The 15,682-nt window shown below is 38.4% G+C and overlaps 2 protein-coding genes across 4 annotated transcripts; both read left to right on the top strand.

Annotated features, from left to right (window-relative positions):
• The first annotated feature begins 5,294 nt into the window (after positions 1-5,294).
• LOC107560090 (autophagy-related protein 13-like) lies at positions 5,295-13,425 on the top strand. The gene is made up of 16 exons (XM_016244141.1): positions 5,295-5,494; positions 6,666-6,746; positions 6,853-6,933; positions 7,036-7,155; positions 7,269-7,315; positions 7,452-7,592; positions 7,711-7,751; positions 7,835-8,010; positions 8,698-8,796; positions 9,191-9,286; positions 9,479-9,618; positions 9,733-9,820; positions 10,599-10,676; positions 10,807-10,920; positions 11,561-11,689; positions 12,424-13,425. Exons 2-16 carry the CDS (start codon positions 6,678-6,680, stop codon positions 12,499-12,501), a joined length of 1,497 nt encoding a protein of 498 aa, XP_016099627.1. The 5' UTR covers positions 5,295-5,494; positions 6,666-6,677; the 3' UTR covers positions 12,502-13,425.
• A 29-nt stretch (positions 13,426-13,454) lies between these two features.
• On the top strand, positions 13,455-15,607 carry LOC107560112 (SPRY domain-containing SOCS box protein 3-like). Of its 3 annotated transcripts, XM_016244178.1 has the most exons (5): positions 13,455-13,645; positions 13,916-14,082; positions 14,390-14,521; positions 14,799-14,989; positions 15,082-15,607. In XM_016244178.1, exons 2-5 carry the CDS (start codon positions 13,923-13,925, stop codon positions 15,283-15,285), a joined length of 687 nt encoding a protein of 228 aa, XP_016099664.1. In that variant the 5' UTR covers positions 13,455-13,645; positions 13,916-13,922; the 3' UTR covers positions 15,286-15,607. The 3 variants fall into 3 exon arrangements, with proteins under 3 accessions (XP_016099664.1, XP_016099665.1, XP_016099666.1); XM_016244179.1 differs by lacking the exon at positions 14,390-14,521 and having other exon boundaries at positions 13,458-13,645; positions 13,916-14,091; XM_016244180.1 differs by lacking the exon at positions 14,390-14,521 and having other exon boundaries at positions 13,460-13,645.
• Positions 15,608-15,682: the final 75 nt, after the last annotated feature.

The raw sequence follows: 15,682 nt of genomic DNA, 5'->3' as shown, positions 1-15,682 counted from the left end.
CACACATATATTAATTTTTTTATATATACAGTATATATATATATATATATATATATATATATATATAGGCCTATACACACACACACACACACAGTGCCTTGCCAAAGTATTCTCACGTTTTGTTATATTGCTGCATTATGCTAAACTGCTTTAAATTACTTTTTTTCTACATCAATCTATACTCCATACATCATAATGATAGAGCAAGAAAACAGGTTTTTAACATCTTCGCAAATGTATTAAAAATAACAAAGATCATATGTGGAGATAGGAGAAATCTACAGAAGGACAAACACCACTGCAACACTCCATCGATTTGGGCTTTATGGTGGTGTGGCAAGACTCAATCCTCTCTTCAGTGCAGACACATGAAAACACACTTAGAATTTGAAAAAAAAAGCACCTAAAGGACCCTCAGACTGTGAGAAATCATATTCTCTGGTCTGATGAACCTCAATTCCAAGCATCATGTTTGAAGGAAACCAGGCACTGCTCATCACCTGCAGAGTACCATCCCAAAAGTAAAGTGTGCTGGTAGCAGCTTCATGCTGTGGGGCTGTTTATCAGCAGCAGGGACTGAGGGACTCATAAGAGTAGAAGAAAAGCTCAGTGCACCAAAAATTGAGATAGCCTTAATGAAAGCATTCAGAACCTCAGACTGGGCAGAAGGTTCACCTGCCAACAGGACAATGGACCTAAGTGCAAAGCAAGAGTGGCTTATAGACAACTCTGTGAATGTCCTTGAGTGGCCCAGACAGAGCCTGAGCTTGAACCCAATCAAGTATTCTGGAGAAACCTGAAAATGTGCGTCTACCCCCATCCAACTTGACAGAGCTTGAGAGGTGAAAGGTGCTTCAGCAAAATATTTAGCTAAGGGTATGAATACTTATGCAATGTACTTATTTTGGTTTCAGTTGTTTTTTTTTTTTTTATTAATTTACGAAGTTGTGACAATTCTGTTTTTGCTTTGTCAATATGGTGTATGGAGTGTAGATTGATGTGGGGAAAAAGTACATTTAAGCAGTTTAAAATAAGGCAGCAACATAACAAATGTGAAAAAAAATGAAGGCACTGTATATATATATATATATATATATTAAATACAGATTTTAAATCCAAATACAAAAATGAAAATACAAAGATATATACCGTATATCGCAAATCGGCCAAAAAATACCGAGATATGAATTTTTACCCATATCGCCCAGCCCTAACTGAACCTAGTGATGCCATGTAGACAGAGAAGAGAAGTCGTCCAAGAACTGAGCCCTGAGGCACCCCAGTAGCTAGATGTTGCGACTTGGACACCTCACTCCTCCTTGATTCCAGACCCCTCAAGATACCTTGAAGGACCTATCTGAGAGGTAAGAGTTAGTCTCGCATAGCCAGACCGTCTGGAATCCACAAAAAATACCGAGATATGAATTTTTACCCATATCGCCCAGCCCTAACTGAACCTAGTGATGCCATGTAGACAGAGAAGAGAAGTCGTCCAAGAACTGAGCCCTGAGGCACCCCAGTAGCTAGACGTTGCGACTTGGACACCTCACTCCTCCTTGATTCCAGACCCCTCAAGATACCTTGAAGGACCTATCTGAGAGGTAAGAGTTAGTCTCGCATAGCCAGACCGTCTGGAATCCACGGCAGCTTTCATTGGCCAAGGCCCGCCCATGAGGCCGTTTGACCGACATGTCAAACAACCTATCACAGTTCGTTTCATTCAGCGTCACGTTTCAGGGCGTGGAAATGTCGCCACAATAACAGACAGTGTAAAACTCTCAGACGTATTTTAAAGATGCCGCGTACTTTAAATATTTCACATACTTTTGAAAATCCAGCGTTTAGTTGATCCTGATAAGTGCTCGTCGTCACAGTTGTAAACACGACGGCTTTCTTCTTTCGTGAGGGGGTTTGGCGTCAGGGCATCTTTGCTTCACGTCTCCCGGAAATCCTGTATAATTCACCCAATCCGATGACGACTTCGGAATCCACGGCAGCTTTCATTGGCCAAGGCCCGCCCATGAGGCCGTTTGACCGACATGTCAAACAACCTATCACAGTTCGTTTCATTCAGCGTCACGTTTCAGGGCGTGGAAATGTCGCCACAATAACAGACAGTGTAAAACTCTCAGACGTATTTTAAAGATGCCGCGTACTTTAAATATTTCACATACTTTTGAAAATCCAGCGTTTAGTTGATCCTGATAAGTGCTCGTCGTCACAGTTGTAAACACGACGGCTTTCTTCTTTCGTGAGGGGGTTTGGCGTCAGGGCATCTTTGCTTCACGTCTCCCGGAAATCCTGTATAATTCACCCAATCCGATGACGACTTCGAAACTCCTGAAGTATTTCCACTTTTGTGTGCCATATGCATCAGACTTTCAGCCCGCGGTCCGTGGGCGTGACGTCTGAGGCTGAGACTAGGTAAGAGTCAAACCACTGAAGTGCGGCTCCTGAGATGCCCTTTTCCCAATAGGGTTGACAGGAGGATCTAGTGGTTAAAGGGATAGTTCACCCAAAAATGAAAAGATATTTTTGATGGAATCTGACCCTCCCATAGACAGCAAGGGTACTACCACGATCAACGTCCAGAAACGTTGCAAGGACATCTGTAAAATAGTCCATGTGACATCAGGGGTTCAACCGTAATATTACGAAGCTACGAGAATACTTTTTGTGCGCAAAAGAAAAGAAAAAAAACTACTTTATTCAACAATTCGTCTCCTCCGCGTCACCCTTGCGCCATTTTGGAGAGTATCCACTGAACGCAAACAGTGTATGTTGTTCTGTGTCAGCCGCACCACACAGCTTATTTTTTTTCTTTTGCGCACAAAAAGTATTCTCGTAGCTTCGTTATATTACGGTTGAACCCCTAATGTCACATGGACTATTTTACAGATCTCCTGGCTACGTTTCTGGACGTTGATCGTGGTAGGACCCTTGCTGTCTATGGGAGGGTCAGGGAGCTGTCAGAATGCATCAAATATCTTAATTTTTGTTCCGAAGATGAACGAAGGTCTTACGGGTTTGGAACGACATGAGGGTGAGTAATTAATGACAGAATTTACATTTTTGGGTGAGCTATCTCTTTAACTGTATCAAAAGCAGCGGACAGATCCAGCAAGATAAGTATTGAGGACATCTGTAAAATAGTCCATGTGACATTAGGGGTTCAACCGTAATATAACGAAGCTACGAGAATACTTTTTGTGCGCAAAAGAAAAAAAATAAGCTGTGTGGTGCGGCTGACACAGAACAACATACACTGTTTGCGTTCAGTGGATACTCTCCAAAATGGCGCAAGGGTGACGCGGAGGAGACGAATTGTTGAATAAAGTAGTTTTTTTTCTTTTCTTTTGCGCACAAAAAGTATTCTCGTAGCTTCGTTATATTACGGTTGAACCCCTAATGTCACATGGACTATTTTACAGATCTCCTGGCTACGTTTCTGGACGTTGATCGTGGTAGGACCCTTGCTGTCTATGGGAGGGTCAGGGAGCTGTCAGAATGCATCAAATATCTTAATTTTTGTTCCGAAGATGAACGAAGGTCTTACGGGTTTGGAACGACATGAGGGTGAGTAATTAATGACAGAAGTTTCATTTTTGGGTGAGCTATCTCTTTAACTATCAAAAGCAGCGGACAGATCCAGCAAGATAAGTATTGAAGATTTTTTTTTTTTTGATTAATGCTCAATAACTTAAGAACATTGTCAAGTAATTACATACAAATACATATAATAAAACAAAAAGGGGAAAAAAAAGGATTATACAAAAAACAATGAAAAACAAAAGATGACAAGACAAGGAGACACAAGAATGCATACATTACCACTATTGATACAATAAAATACAAACATTAATATACAGGGAAAGCTTTACAAATACATGTATTTTCTTTAAACATTTCTTCATAATATTTTATAAATCTTAGGGATTTTTTGTTATTTATATAACTAAGAGATTTAAGAAGTGATATTAATTCAGTTTTAAAATGGGGATAGGATGGAATATTATTTGCAAACTTTTGTTTATGAATAAAGAATTTGCCATATAAAATAAAGAAGTTACCAATATACACTATGGGTCTATTTTTATCATCAATATAATAAAAAATAATGTCTTTTAGACCGAAAGAATAAGTAACATTGGCCGAATCGAATATATAGGAGAAGGTCAGACCAAAATTGCTTGGATATTGGGCAATCATAAAACAAATGTGCAAATGTCTCTTCTGATTGCTTACAAAAAGCACATGAACTGTCAATGTCCAGATATTTAAAAATATTAGAGTTTACAGGATATATTTTATGTAAAATTTTGAAATGTATTTCTTTAGCTTTATTGGAAATACAGTATTTTCCAGGTAAAAGCCAGTCCCTTCTTCAATCTATATCTTCTACCAAAGATCTCCAATAGAACTTTCCTCTTGGATAATTTTTTTTCTTGAATTGAAGGATTTGGCGTACATGTCTATTGGTACATTTCTTGTCTAAAAAATCAGTTCCATCCAAGAACAAAGTAGATTGTATTGTGACTGTTCTTCTTGGATTATATAGGGAGTGGCTTTTAACAAGATGAATTAACCTTAAATTAACCTTGAATTAATATTATTTTGGAACCACCTAGGGAAAAATAAAGATTTATTTCTGACAGTGATATCACTGTTATGAGGTGAAAAACTATGAACATAACACAGTTTCCAAGCAAGGAGACATTGCTGATGAAATTTGGACAAGGTAATAGGTAGCTTAGAAGGTGAGTAGTTGCAAGGAAAGGCTACCAATTTTTCCAAATATTTGTTTGGGGATAAAGTACCAAATGGATCTTGGATTGGCAAGACATCTTTTAAGCCAATTTATTTAAAAAATGTTTAACATGTCAGAAAATTCTAAAAAATCAATACCTCCTTCTGCTCTGCAATTAGAGAGCACCTCTTTTTTTCCAAATGAAATCTAAAAAAACATTGTTGACTTCTTTGGCAATTTTGTTCTCAACAAATAAAGATAAAGATGGATTTACAAAATGAGAAACTCTGGCGGTTGTTTGTGTACGCCGACATTGAAATGTGACGTCATTCACGTAATAAATTTCCTGTTCAGGGGCTGCACTTTCGATGTTTGTATTGGTTGTTTTTAAAAATAAATTAGGTGCAGGTCGTATTAAGTGCATATCAAGATGTAACACATATGTGCATATCATTTTATTATATCATAATTTCATACACTTCTTTATTCAAAATTTTAAAAATAACGAAAGTGGCGTGGTTGAATCGGTCCAGGCAACATGTCATTCCTGACTTAGCCAAACAAGCAAAATAAACAAAAATGCGGCGCCTGTCACTGTGTGACGCTGTGGTGCTACGATGTGATTAATTGAAAATACTGGATCGTTTAGGCTGTATTTGATCATTTCACGCAAGCAGCCACGGTGTATCGCACACTTAACTTCCTACTCTACGTGTTAACAGTTGAATCTCCGCTCTGCGATGAGCTGTAAGTATGTGCGCATGTTTTGCTAAGGGGTTAGCATTAGCTGCGCAGACATACAGATAATTGTAAACAATTTGAGATGTTTGGCTGTGAGAAACAGATGGCAGGTCTACAGTTTTCAGATCTTGAGTCGGATGAACTGGCAGCTGTCATTTGACACTGATTGCTATATGAACAGCTTCTGTTAGGGCTTATAGGTCAAAAGTGTGCATACTACTTGGAGAAGTATTGATGTATTTACACATGCCTACTTCATATTTCTTCATACATAATCATTTTTATACATTTTCCATTGATTTATGCTAAATTAATATTTCTGCCTATTAGATTGTTTTATGAACATCTACACCTACACAAACCCTAAACCTACCCCTTACAATAATGCAAAAACAGTAATTATTGTTGTACAGTGTGTTCCCAGTAGCCGCAGCTGTATCTCTTCTAGCCTCGTTAATTATTACTATTATTAGAGTAGGATGGTGCGAGATGACCCCCACCTTATTTTTTTCCTCTTGACTATAGAAGGCACACAAACTCACACACTCCATAGAATACTCTTTGAATATCGACAGTTTAAGATTTCGTTAGTCAAAACATTTTTGAGGTTAACTTATCTAATTTGGTATCTTTGGAAAATAGTGATCTATGACATTGCATTATGTTGAATATCAAAGATTTTGTGTCTGTTTGTTAATTAGGAATTTGTGGACCAATTAAAGTTTTTACATCTATGGAAATAAAAAATATATATATATTTTGAAGTTCTGTAGTCGTTTTGGCCCTAGAATTGCCACCGAAAGCCCTAATGGCATGTTATTGTTATTATATTATAATAATGTAATATGTTATAATACAATGGTTATTATGCAGTAATTCTATGAGTTATATGTACATTTCAGACATCTTTGCTATTCATTAAATCTGCTTTGTCTGTCATCAGTCATTCAAATATTCAACAAAAATACAGTTTTGTATAGAATAGACTATGCAGTATTTTACATTATAACACTTATCTTGTACATGTTGTATCTAAATATGTTACTATTTTAAAAATATGACCTGTACTAATTGACCTGACTTTCAGTTGTATTATGTACTTTTTCAGTTAGTGTGTTATTTATATTGGCTTTTTCACTGTGCACTGAGGAAACTGTCTTTAATTTGTATGTCTTAGGTGCATGCGGCAATGGATAGTGATCTGAGCCCACAGGACAAGAAAGACTTGGATAAATTCATCAAATTCTTTGCCTTGAAGGTGATTGCATTAAACACTACAGTACTATGGGTATTATTGCATGCATGGAATCTGGTATCCCAGGTGACAGGGTGATGATATCCTTTGCTTTATGTGTGTCTTTCAGACAGTGCAAGTTATAGTTCAAGCCCGGCTTGGAGAGAAGATCAACACTTGCTCCTCTTCATCACCGACAGGTTCAGACTGGGTAAGACACATCCAGGACACTTCACATACAATGGTCCTGTTTTGTTTACATCATACCTAACATGAGATATGCGTGTCTGGTTGTTTTCATGATTTTATTCAGTTTAATCTGGCAATAAAAGACATCCCAGAGGTGACTCATGAAGCAAAAAAAGCTCTTGCTGGACAGCTGCCTGGCATCGGCCGATCCATGTGTGTGGAGATCTCCCTCAAAACCTCAGAGGTCTAGTCTTTCTTTCAGTTCACCATCAATATAATAAAAGTATCATGGCAAAATGCCCAACTTAATAAAAAGATGTTTACTTGAGTATTAAGAAGTTGTGTTTACCCATTCAGGGAGACTCCATGGAGCTGGAGACGTGGTGTTTGGAAATGAATGAAAAGTAAGCACACACAGTTCCCCTATACAGACAGGACAAAGCAGTCAGCTGAGAACTGCTCTGTGTTGAGATTGATACATTATCAGCAAGTCAATATTTTCTATACTGGGGCATAACTTGGGTTAGCATTTTCTTCCAGGTGTGATAAGGACATTAAAGTGTCCTATACAGTTTATAATCGGCTGTCTCTGCTGCTCAAGTCTTTGCTGGCCATCACAAGGGTGACACCTGCTTACAAGCTTTCACGTAAACAAGGGCATGATTATGTCATACTCTACAGGTACTCAACGCACTTTCTTCTACACTCCACAAAGCCTTATATTGCCTGATACATGAGTTCATAGAGGGGAAAAAACGATATCATGTACAGTCAGATTTGATTAATATCTCTTTGATAGGATCTATTTTGGAGACGTCCAGCTGACAGGTCTCGGGGAAGGTAATAGTATGAAGGGCTCTCTTCAAAGTACTAATAAAGGATGTGTAGATGTTCTGTAGTATCTTCTTCACTTCTCTCTGCAGGGTTCCAGACAGTGCGAGTGGGTATTGTAGGCACTCCCATAGGCACCATCACTTTGTCCTGTGCATATCGCACTAATTTGGCCCTCATGTCTTCAAGGTATGCATTACATCTTCCTGTATGCAAGTGCTGGGCGATAAACTGTTTTGAATTACACAACCAGTATGACTTTTTGACAGCATTGTGAATTGAGAGTTGACCATTAACTCAACATGCAAATATTGCCGCAGCCTCAGATTATTGTTGTTTTACATTCACAGCACATTAAAACGTCTTAACTACTTGATCTGGACAAACTGTTTATCATTAGAAAGATTTAAGACTCCAGCTTCGATATTTGACCACTCTTATGATAAAACACGGTTGCAGTGACAGTAATTTCTTAGTTTATGTCAGGAGTGCAAAATAATGCATGATATTTTGAACAGAATAAAAACACGTATTCATATTCAGTCACATCTGCTGCAGTTTATTTGTGTTCACATAGCTTCACTGAACAGCTTCTGTTAGGGCTTATAGGTCAAAAGTGTGCATACTACTTGGAGAAGTATTGATGTATTTACACATGCCTACTTCATATTTCTTCATACATAATCATTTTTATACATTTTCCATTGATTTATGCTAAATTAATATTTCTGCCTATTAGATTGTTTTATGAACATCTACACCTACACAAACCCTAAACCTACCCCTTACAATAATGCAAAAACAGTAATTATTGTTGTACAGTGTGTTCCCAGTAGCCGCAGCTGTATCTCTTCTAGCCTTGACCCTGCTTCCAGCGCTGTCTGTCTGTTTTCTCTTCTTTCTTTCTTTCTGTCTTTCTTTCTTTCTTTCTTTCTTTCTTTCTGTGTGCATGTAGTGTGTGTGTACAGTAAGTCAGGCACATTTTAAGACACCTAAGCCGACTCTGATGGCCACACTGAAGGTTCCCCTCATGGGGCTTGGCATCTCACAGCAAGTGAGTCCAGTGTGTGTGTGAGAGAAGTGTGTGTACACGCATGCAGCTGATATATTAATTAAAGTAAAAAGTGTGTGTGGCCTGCCCCAGTAACCTATATGCCACTGCTTACCCTTCATACCCTTGTATAACCTTTTAATGAAGAGGGTTATACAGTATCACTCACACAACAGATTGTTTGAGCACTGCTCAGGCAAACGCACACAATCACTGCTGCCTTTTCCTTGAGCTGACCTGCCTGCTGTTTTACTTGAAGAATTTGTGTGTTTGCACTGATAGCTACTCTGATCCTTCTTGCTCTCTGCTCTGCAAGTGAGGTTTATACAGACTTAAAAAGGCCTCTTGATCTGACATTTGACTCTTATTGGGATATGAATCTCTCTCTGTCTCTCAGCTGTACAGCTCTCGTCTGTCATATCAGACTCCTGCCCTGGGAACTGTGGATTTGTGTCATCCTACAGCTTGTACTGCTGCTGCACATCCTCACCAGGTACAGCACACTACACACCAGTGCATACGCGTTACGCACATGTAAAAGCACCACTTTCCCTATCATAACTTCATGCCCCTCATCCCTTCTGATGTAGAACAGCTGCTTGGAATTACTTGCACCTGTTTACAGAAGTGTGTGTGTTGTTTTGACCTGACTGAAGTGGCCAAGTATGTGTCTCTTCCTAATCAGATGGTTGTGCCCGGCAAAGAAGGTGGAGTCCCACAGGTGCCGGCTCAACCTACTCATGGCACTGCAGCTGAGCATGGTCGTATCCCTTCATGCCCCACTGGACAATCCCCTCAGCCGGCACCGCCCACATCCTGTAGTAGGTAAGAGTCACTGTGAGGAGATTCAGACTGTTCAATGCTGATTTTTCATTTGTCAGTTCAGCTAAATTTGATTCCATGTTTGTGTGTGTGTGTGTGTGTGTGTGTGTGTGGTAGCGAGGTGAAGACTGTGTCCCCCTCTGATGCTCTAGAGACCACCTTCACCAGGAAAGTTGGAGCTTTTGTCAACAAAGCCACCACTCAGGTTAGAATACATTAATAATATATAATAGCTTAGAAAACAAAAATTACCTTCATGTGCATTGAAATAGTTCTTACATTCTCATAAAAATCTACATGAACTACTGACCAGTTAAGCATACAGTTAGCATTCAAAAGTTTGTGGTCGTTGAGGTTTTTTAATGTTTTTGAAAAGAGTTTCATAAGCTCCCCTAGGTTAAATGTAATCAAAAACAGTAAAAACTGTTGTTACAATTAAAAATAACAGTTTTCTGTTTTAATATGTTGTAAAATTGTATTTACTCTTGTGATAGCAAAACAGAATTTTCAGCTACCATTACTCCTGTCTTCAGTGTCACATGATGCTTCAGACAACAATCTAATATGCAAGAAAGCTTTCCTCTTATTATTATTATTGTCAATGTTGAGCAACATAGCGCACCTTAATTTCTTTCTGAATTGCTTTAATGAATCAAAAGATCAAAATAACATAATTTATTTGAAATAGAAATCTTTTTGTAACATTTTAAATGTTGTAACTGACTTTTGATCAGTTTAATGCATTCTTTATGACTAAAAATGTTCATTTCTTTTTTTTTTTTTTTTTTGTACAGACCCCAAACCTTTGAAGGGTAGTGTATATATAAAGCTTGTATTTGTTAATATTATGAATTCAAGACTTGTTATTAACGTGTTTAATAAGTGTATAGTAAAAGAAGTATTACTGATAAGTGCAAAAAGTCACTGTCATGTTCGTTGGGAGGTGAAATTGCATTCTGATGTGTTGTATATGTGTAACTCAGGTGACAACAACCAGTTTGGATCTTCCTTTTGCTGCATTCGCTCCAAGAGCCTATGACCTGCAGGAGAACGACCCAATGGTATTGAAAGCAAAAAACACCCATACTTACTATGCATTTCATATTAAGAAAACCCACTGCATCGTCCACTGTCTTCTCATGTCTTTTTTGTGTGTGTGTGTGATTTAGAGGTGTTTTTCTCTGTTTGCAGGTGCACCCTCCTCCATCCCCGGCTCCTTCATCTCCTTTGCAAGGCAGCCTGCACTCAAACACCTCGAGCCACAGCGGGGGGCTGCCACAAGACGACTTTGTCATGGTTGACTTTGTAAGTGCACCAACACATAATAAAAATACACTTATCAAGATCTTGTGAGAGGTTTGACAGCAGAAAGGAGTTTTATCAATCCCTTGACAGAGCATCTAGTGATCCAGACAAGTCAATTATTCATCAAAAAAAGAAACTTAGACTCTGACCTGAGAGAAAGCTACATATGCTTGATGTTTAATAAATCTGAAGAAGACCTTACTCTCCTTTATTTTTATTTCATAAATACACTATATTAAATGATGCAGTATCCCATACCATTTGGAAGTCTTTGAAGCTAATGAGTTGATGTTGCAAAAGAGAGGTCCAAAGAGACCTGCTTGATCATGTTTTTTTTTTAAAAGTCTGTTTCTGCATGACAGAGCAACACTGTTCTGGTGTTGATCAGAGCTCTAGTGTTGGGCTAAAATCAATACAAATGTTACTAGAAAAGTAAAAAGAAGAAAAAACTAGCTCCTAAATAAACACACATGAAAAATCTAACTTAAATCATCAGAATTGCTTAAAAATGACAGGGAGGTGAGTTTGATTAAGGTAGCCACTAAACTCCAGGACCAGATATTGTTCTAAGTGTATGGTGAAAGCCGAATATGGTCCATATTATGTTTAAAGACCAGTTCTGTGATTGTGTGCCAAACAGAAACCAGCATTCTCTAAGGATGACCTTCTGCCAATGGATCTGGGAACTTTCTATAAAGAGTTTCAAAACCCTCCTCAACTTGCAAGCCTGTCCATCGATGTCAGCGTTCAGTCTATGGCTGAGGATTTGGTGAGAAACAAACAAATTATTGTCAAAGCTCATACTGAACATTTTTGCAGTCTATATGGGACAGGTTGACCTTTAAAGCATGAAAGGCAGAACTGGAGAGGCTCTGCAAGGAGGAATGGCAGAGGATTCCCAAATCCAGGTGTGAAAAACTTGTTGGATCTTTCCCAAAAAGACTCATGGCTGTATTCGATCAAAAGGGTGCTTCTACTAAATACTGAGCAAAGGGTCTGAATATTTAGGACCATGTGATATTTCAGTTTTTCTTTTTTTAATAAATCTGCAAAAATGTCAACAATTCTGTGTTTTTCTGTCGATATGGGGTGCTGTGTGTACATTAATGAGGAAAAAAAATTAACTTAAATGATTTTAGCAAATGGCTGCAATATAACAAAGAGTGAAAAATTTAAGGGGGTCTGAATACTTTCCGTACCCACTGTACATAGAGTAGAAACACAGAGAGTATTCATATACTGTAGGTAAAATTACATTACAGATTTTACCGTTTTCAGCACCAAACCAGGGTTGGTGTTAAAGTCTTAAGGAAAAAGTTTTATTGTGTGGATAATAAAATTAAGAACCATTGAAATAATTGCAAGTATTTTTTGTATGTAGTTCACTTAAAAAAAGAATCTGTATGCAAATTATACATAGGGTGACTTATCCACATTCATGTCATAGTAACATTGTGATGTGTTCATTATTAGATGTTTGGTACAGTGAACATATTTTTGCAGGATTCTCTTCCAGAGAAACTGGCCATTTATGAGAAGAACATTGACGAGTTTGACGCGTTTGTGGACACGCTACAATAAAACAGAACAGAGATTGCATCCTTCTCAACTTCTTTACTCTTCTTGCTTCCTTCACTGAAGCATCCCTCATTGGATGTCTACATTAACCATGTTTTGTGTCAGTTTTTCCTTGTGCAATGAGCTATGAAGAGAATCATCATTCAAGAAAAAAGTGAACTGAGGTATAAGGAGAGCAGCATCTGTTACAGGAACAGAGCAACATTTAATTTCCAACCCTTGTATTTATTAAAATAGCAGAACTGTGTAAGTAAAGCTCACTGTAATGAATGTGTAAACCTGTACCAGCCTTTATTTTTGTTTTGCCCATCACAACACCACATGCAGTTCACTGACTAGTCACTGAAGCAGATTTCTCTCATTGTACTGCTGGCACCATCTGAATTCTCTTGCCATTTTTATTCAAGGGAAAATGTGAATTATCTAAGAAAATGTCCAGTTTTTACTTTATAGGCTTAAACAGGAACGACACTACAAGTGAACACTGACAATAGTGAATTGTGAGTCTGTCTGCTTACCTGCTTCCTGTAAATGCATTTTACCATGACTTTTCATCTTTTTTTTTTTTTAAGTTAGGGACAGTTTACCATTACTACTCGTCAGGTCTTTAATCGGTGAGGAATGCTTTTTTTTTAAGCTTATGTTGGCAAGTCATTAGGAGCTGGACCTTCTTTTATTATTTTAAGTGTCTTCTTTCTCTCCTCACTTTGTTAATATGGCATGAAAATGTTGTGTAATAAACGGATTTATTTCAGACAGGCCTGTTTTTGTTTCCCCTACATGCTGAACTGGTCTAAAACATTGTGTCTTCTTTAGGCACACCTTGGACTTCACTAGCTAATGAATATTCGTTAGCGCAGGCTTGGCTTATGAATATTAATTAGGGTGCGTTACTGGAAGGCTACCAAGCAACATTTTAAAATTCATGAGCGCCGAAATACACGCCTACTTCCATATTTAGATAAATCCAGTGTTGTTTTGACAGCAGTTGTGAAATGTTTTTCTATCGTCCAGCTGTCTGAACACCCACATGTAAACTTGACTGTGTAGGCTTTATTCCTTTTTAAAAGCGGATTTCAAGTGTCTAAAAGAAAGTGTTAGTTTCTTCTTCATTACACATGGGATTACATAACTTAGTGTACACTTGGTAAGTCACGTATGTTTTCTCTATAGTATATGTGATGTGTACGTCGTGCTCACTCGTCTGAATGGTCTCCGCTCTGTGAAATATCAAGAAATAGGCTAGATATCGCAGCATAGTGCACTCGTTGTCTGTATATAATAACTTATGTATATTAACTTAGAAATATTCGAATGATGGCCAACTATTTTTGGTAATGGGGATATTGGGTGGCTACATTATTATTATTATTTTTTACTGTACAGCCATTGATATGTATGATATGCTGTGTTGTAGAGAGCAAATGTTGCGCTCTTTTAGAGGTCACACCTGGGAGAGTTGGGAATGGGATCCGGACAGTAAATCTCCTGATGCTCATCTGTCTCTGTGCAGACAAGCCGTATATTTTCATATCAGCCCTCTGCTGGACAGTCAAGGAACTGCTGGGGTCAGAGGCACCAAAGGTGAGACTAGTGAGTGAGTGAACAGCGCTGCTTTTGTTGTTCACAAGTCAGCTCAAATACAATGTTACATTTAATCGGGCTGATACTGTGTTAGGAGTATAGACGTTCAGTGATAAGTAGTTGTACATTAAGTGCTAGTTTCCTTTGCATCAAGCCTGGTTCAAGTTCATTTTTAACCAGCAATTGTAATGTTAGTAAGGCTTTTGTTATTCTCTTGTAGAGTATTGCTCAGCAGTCCTGACGATAACTATCATGTGTTGTGGTAGAATTTTCTGATAATGATCGATTACCATATTTCTGTGTAAAGGTTTCACTCACGGTGAGCATTACTGGGAGATTGAGTTCCTTGAGCCTCCATATGGAAGCTCTGTGATGGTGGGGGTCGGTACCCAAAATGCACTTCTGCACACAGGGGATCAAAAGTTTGTTAACCTCATAGGTGAGTCATGTTCCTCTTAGGAATGCTCATATCTTCTTCAACCAAATCAGCCCAGCCCAGCTCCACTCAGCACAGACATAAACTCCCTCAGGTTGATCTTACTTGACAACCTAAAAATGAATGACATCATCTAATTATCAAACAGGAATTGTGTCCCATCAACACCGCATAGATAAACAAGGGAGGAAAAGTACAGGACAAGCACACAATGTTTTTCTTTGAATCGTTGAAACTGTTTTATGTTATTGTTCTGATCGTCCTGTTTCTTTCTTCAAAGGCATCGACAGTGAGAGTTGGGGTCTATCATACAAAGGCTTCGTCTGGCATAATGGGAGGAGTCGAAAATACACAGAGCCTTTTTATGAAAGAAATACGGTCATTGGGGTTTTGCTGGACTTGAGCGCTGGAACACTGACGTTCTTCCGAAATGGGGTGAACCTTGGGGTGGCCTTCACTGGACTGGAGCAGGTAAATATCACTGCATCGAGTATGTGGAAGTACTGGATGTAAGTGAAATGTGGGAATTTAGAACGCTCCTGGAACTTTTGTGTTCCCTGCAGGTCAGCAAGGCTCTGTATCCTCTGGTGAGCTCTACGGCCCCTGAAACTGAGCTTCAGCTGGGTGTGAGGAGCCAGAGAATCTCCTCCCTACAGGAACAGTGCATGCACATCATCACACAGTCCCTCTCACATTATAGACACGCACACGAATTACCATTACCCACACCGTTGCTCTGTCAAATACACACACATGCGCCTTTATAAGCGGGGCACGACCTGTTTCTCCAACTTCAAATAACACAGTTCTGTCCAGTGCAGCAGATCAATTTTATATGAAGCCTACCTCAAACATGTTTATTTTATCACTTAAATTGAACAAAAACAGAATGTGTGACCTTTAACTAATCATGTTGCGTTTGTATTCTTAATTAATATGCCATCTCTGCCCTTTCTAGATGATGGTGTTGGCAATGATTGTGTTCCAAAATAAGATATAATCACCTGTATTTATAATTAGTGTTTTTTATTATACTCACAGGGTAGTTATTTTGGGGACAAATATGTAAAAGCCAATTAAATATATCTTCCTGCTTTTATAAGAAAACTGTGGTAAAAGTGTTTTTATTTGCTCACCACAACCAGGGGACGTTCTAAAGCTTAT

Source organism: Sinocyclocheilus grahami, unplaced genomic scaffold, assembly GCF_001515645.1.
Source record: "Sinocyclocheilus grahami isolate Dianchi unplaced genomic scaffold, SAMN03320097.WGS_v1.1 scaffold710.1, whole genome shotgun sequence".
NCBI classification, from domain to species: domain Eukaryota; kingdom Metazoa; phylum Chordata; class Actinopteri; order Cypriniformes; family Cyprinidae; genus Sinocyclocheilus; species Sinocyclocheilus grahami.
Note: the sequence above shows the minus strand (reverse complement) of the source record. Positions and strands in the feature narration are given on the sequence as shown.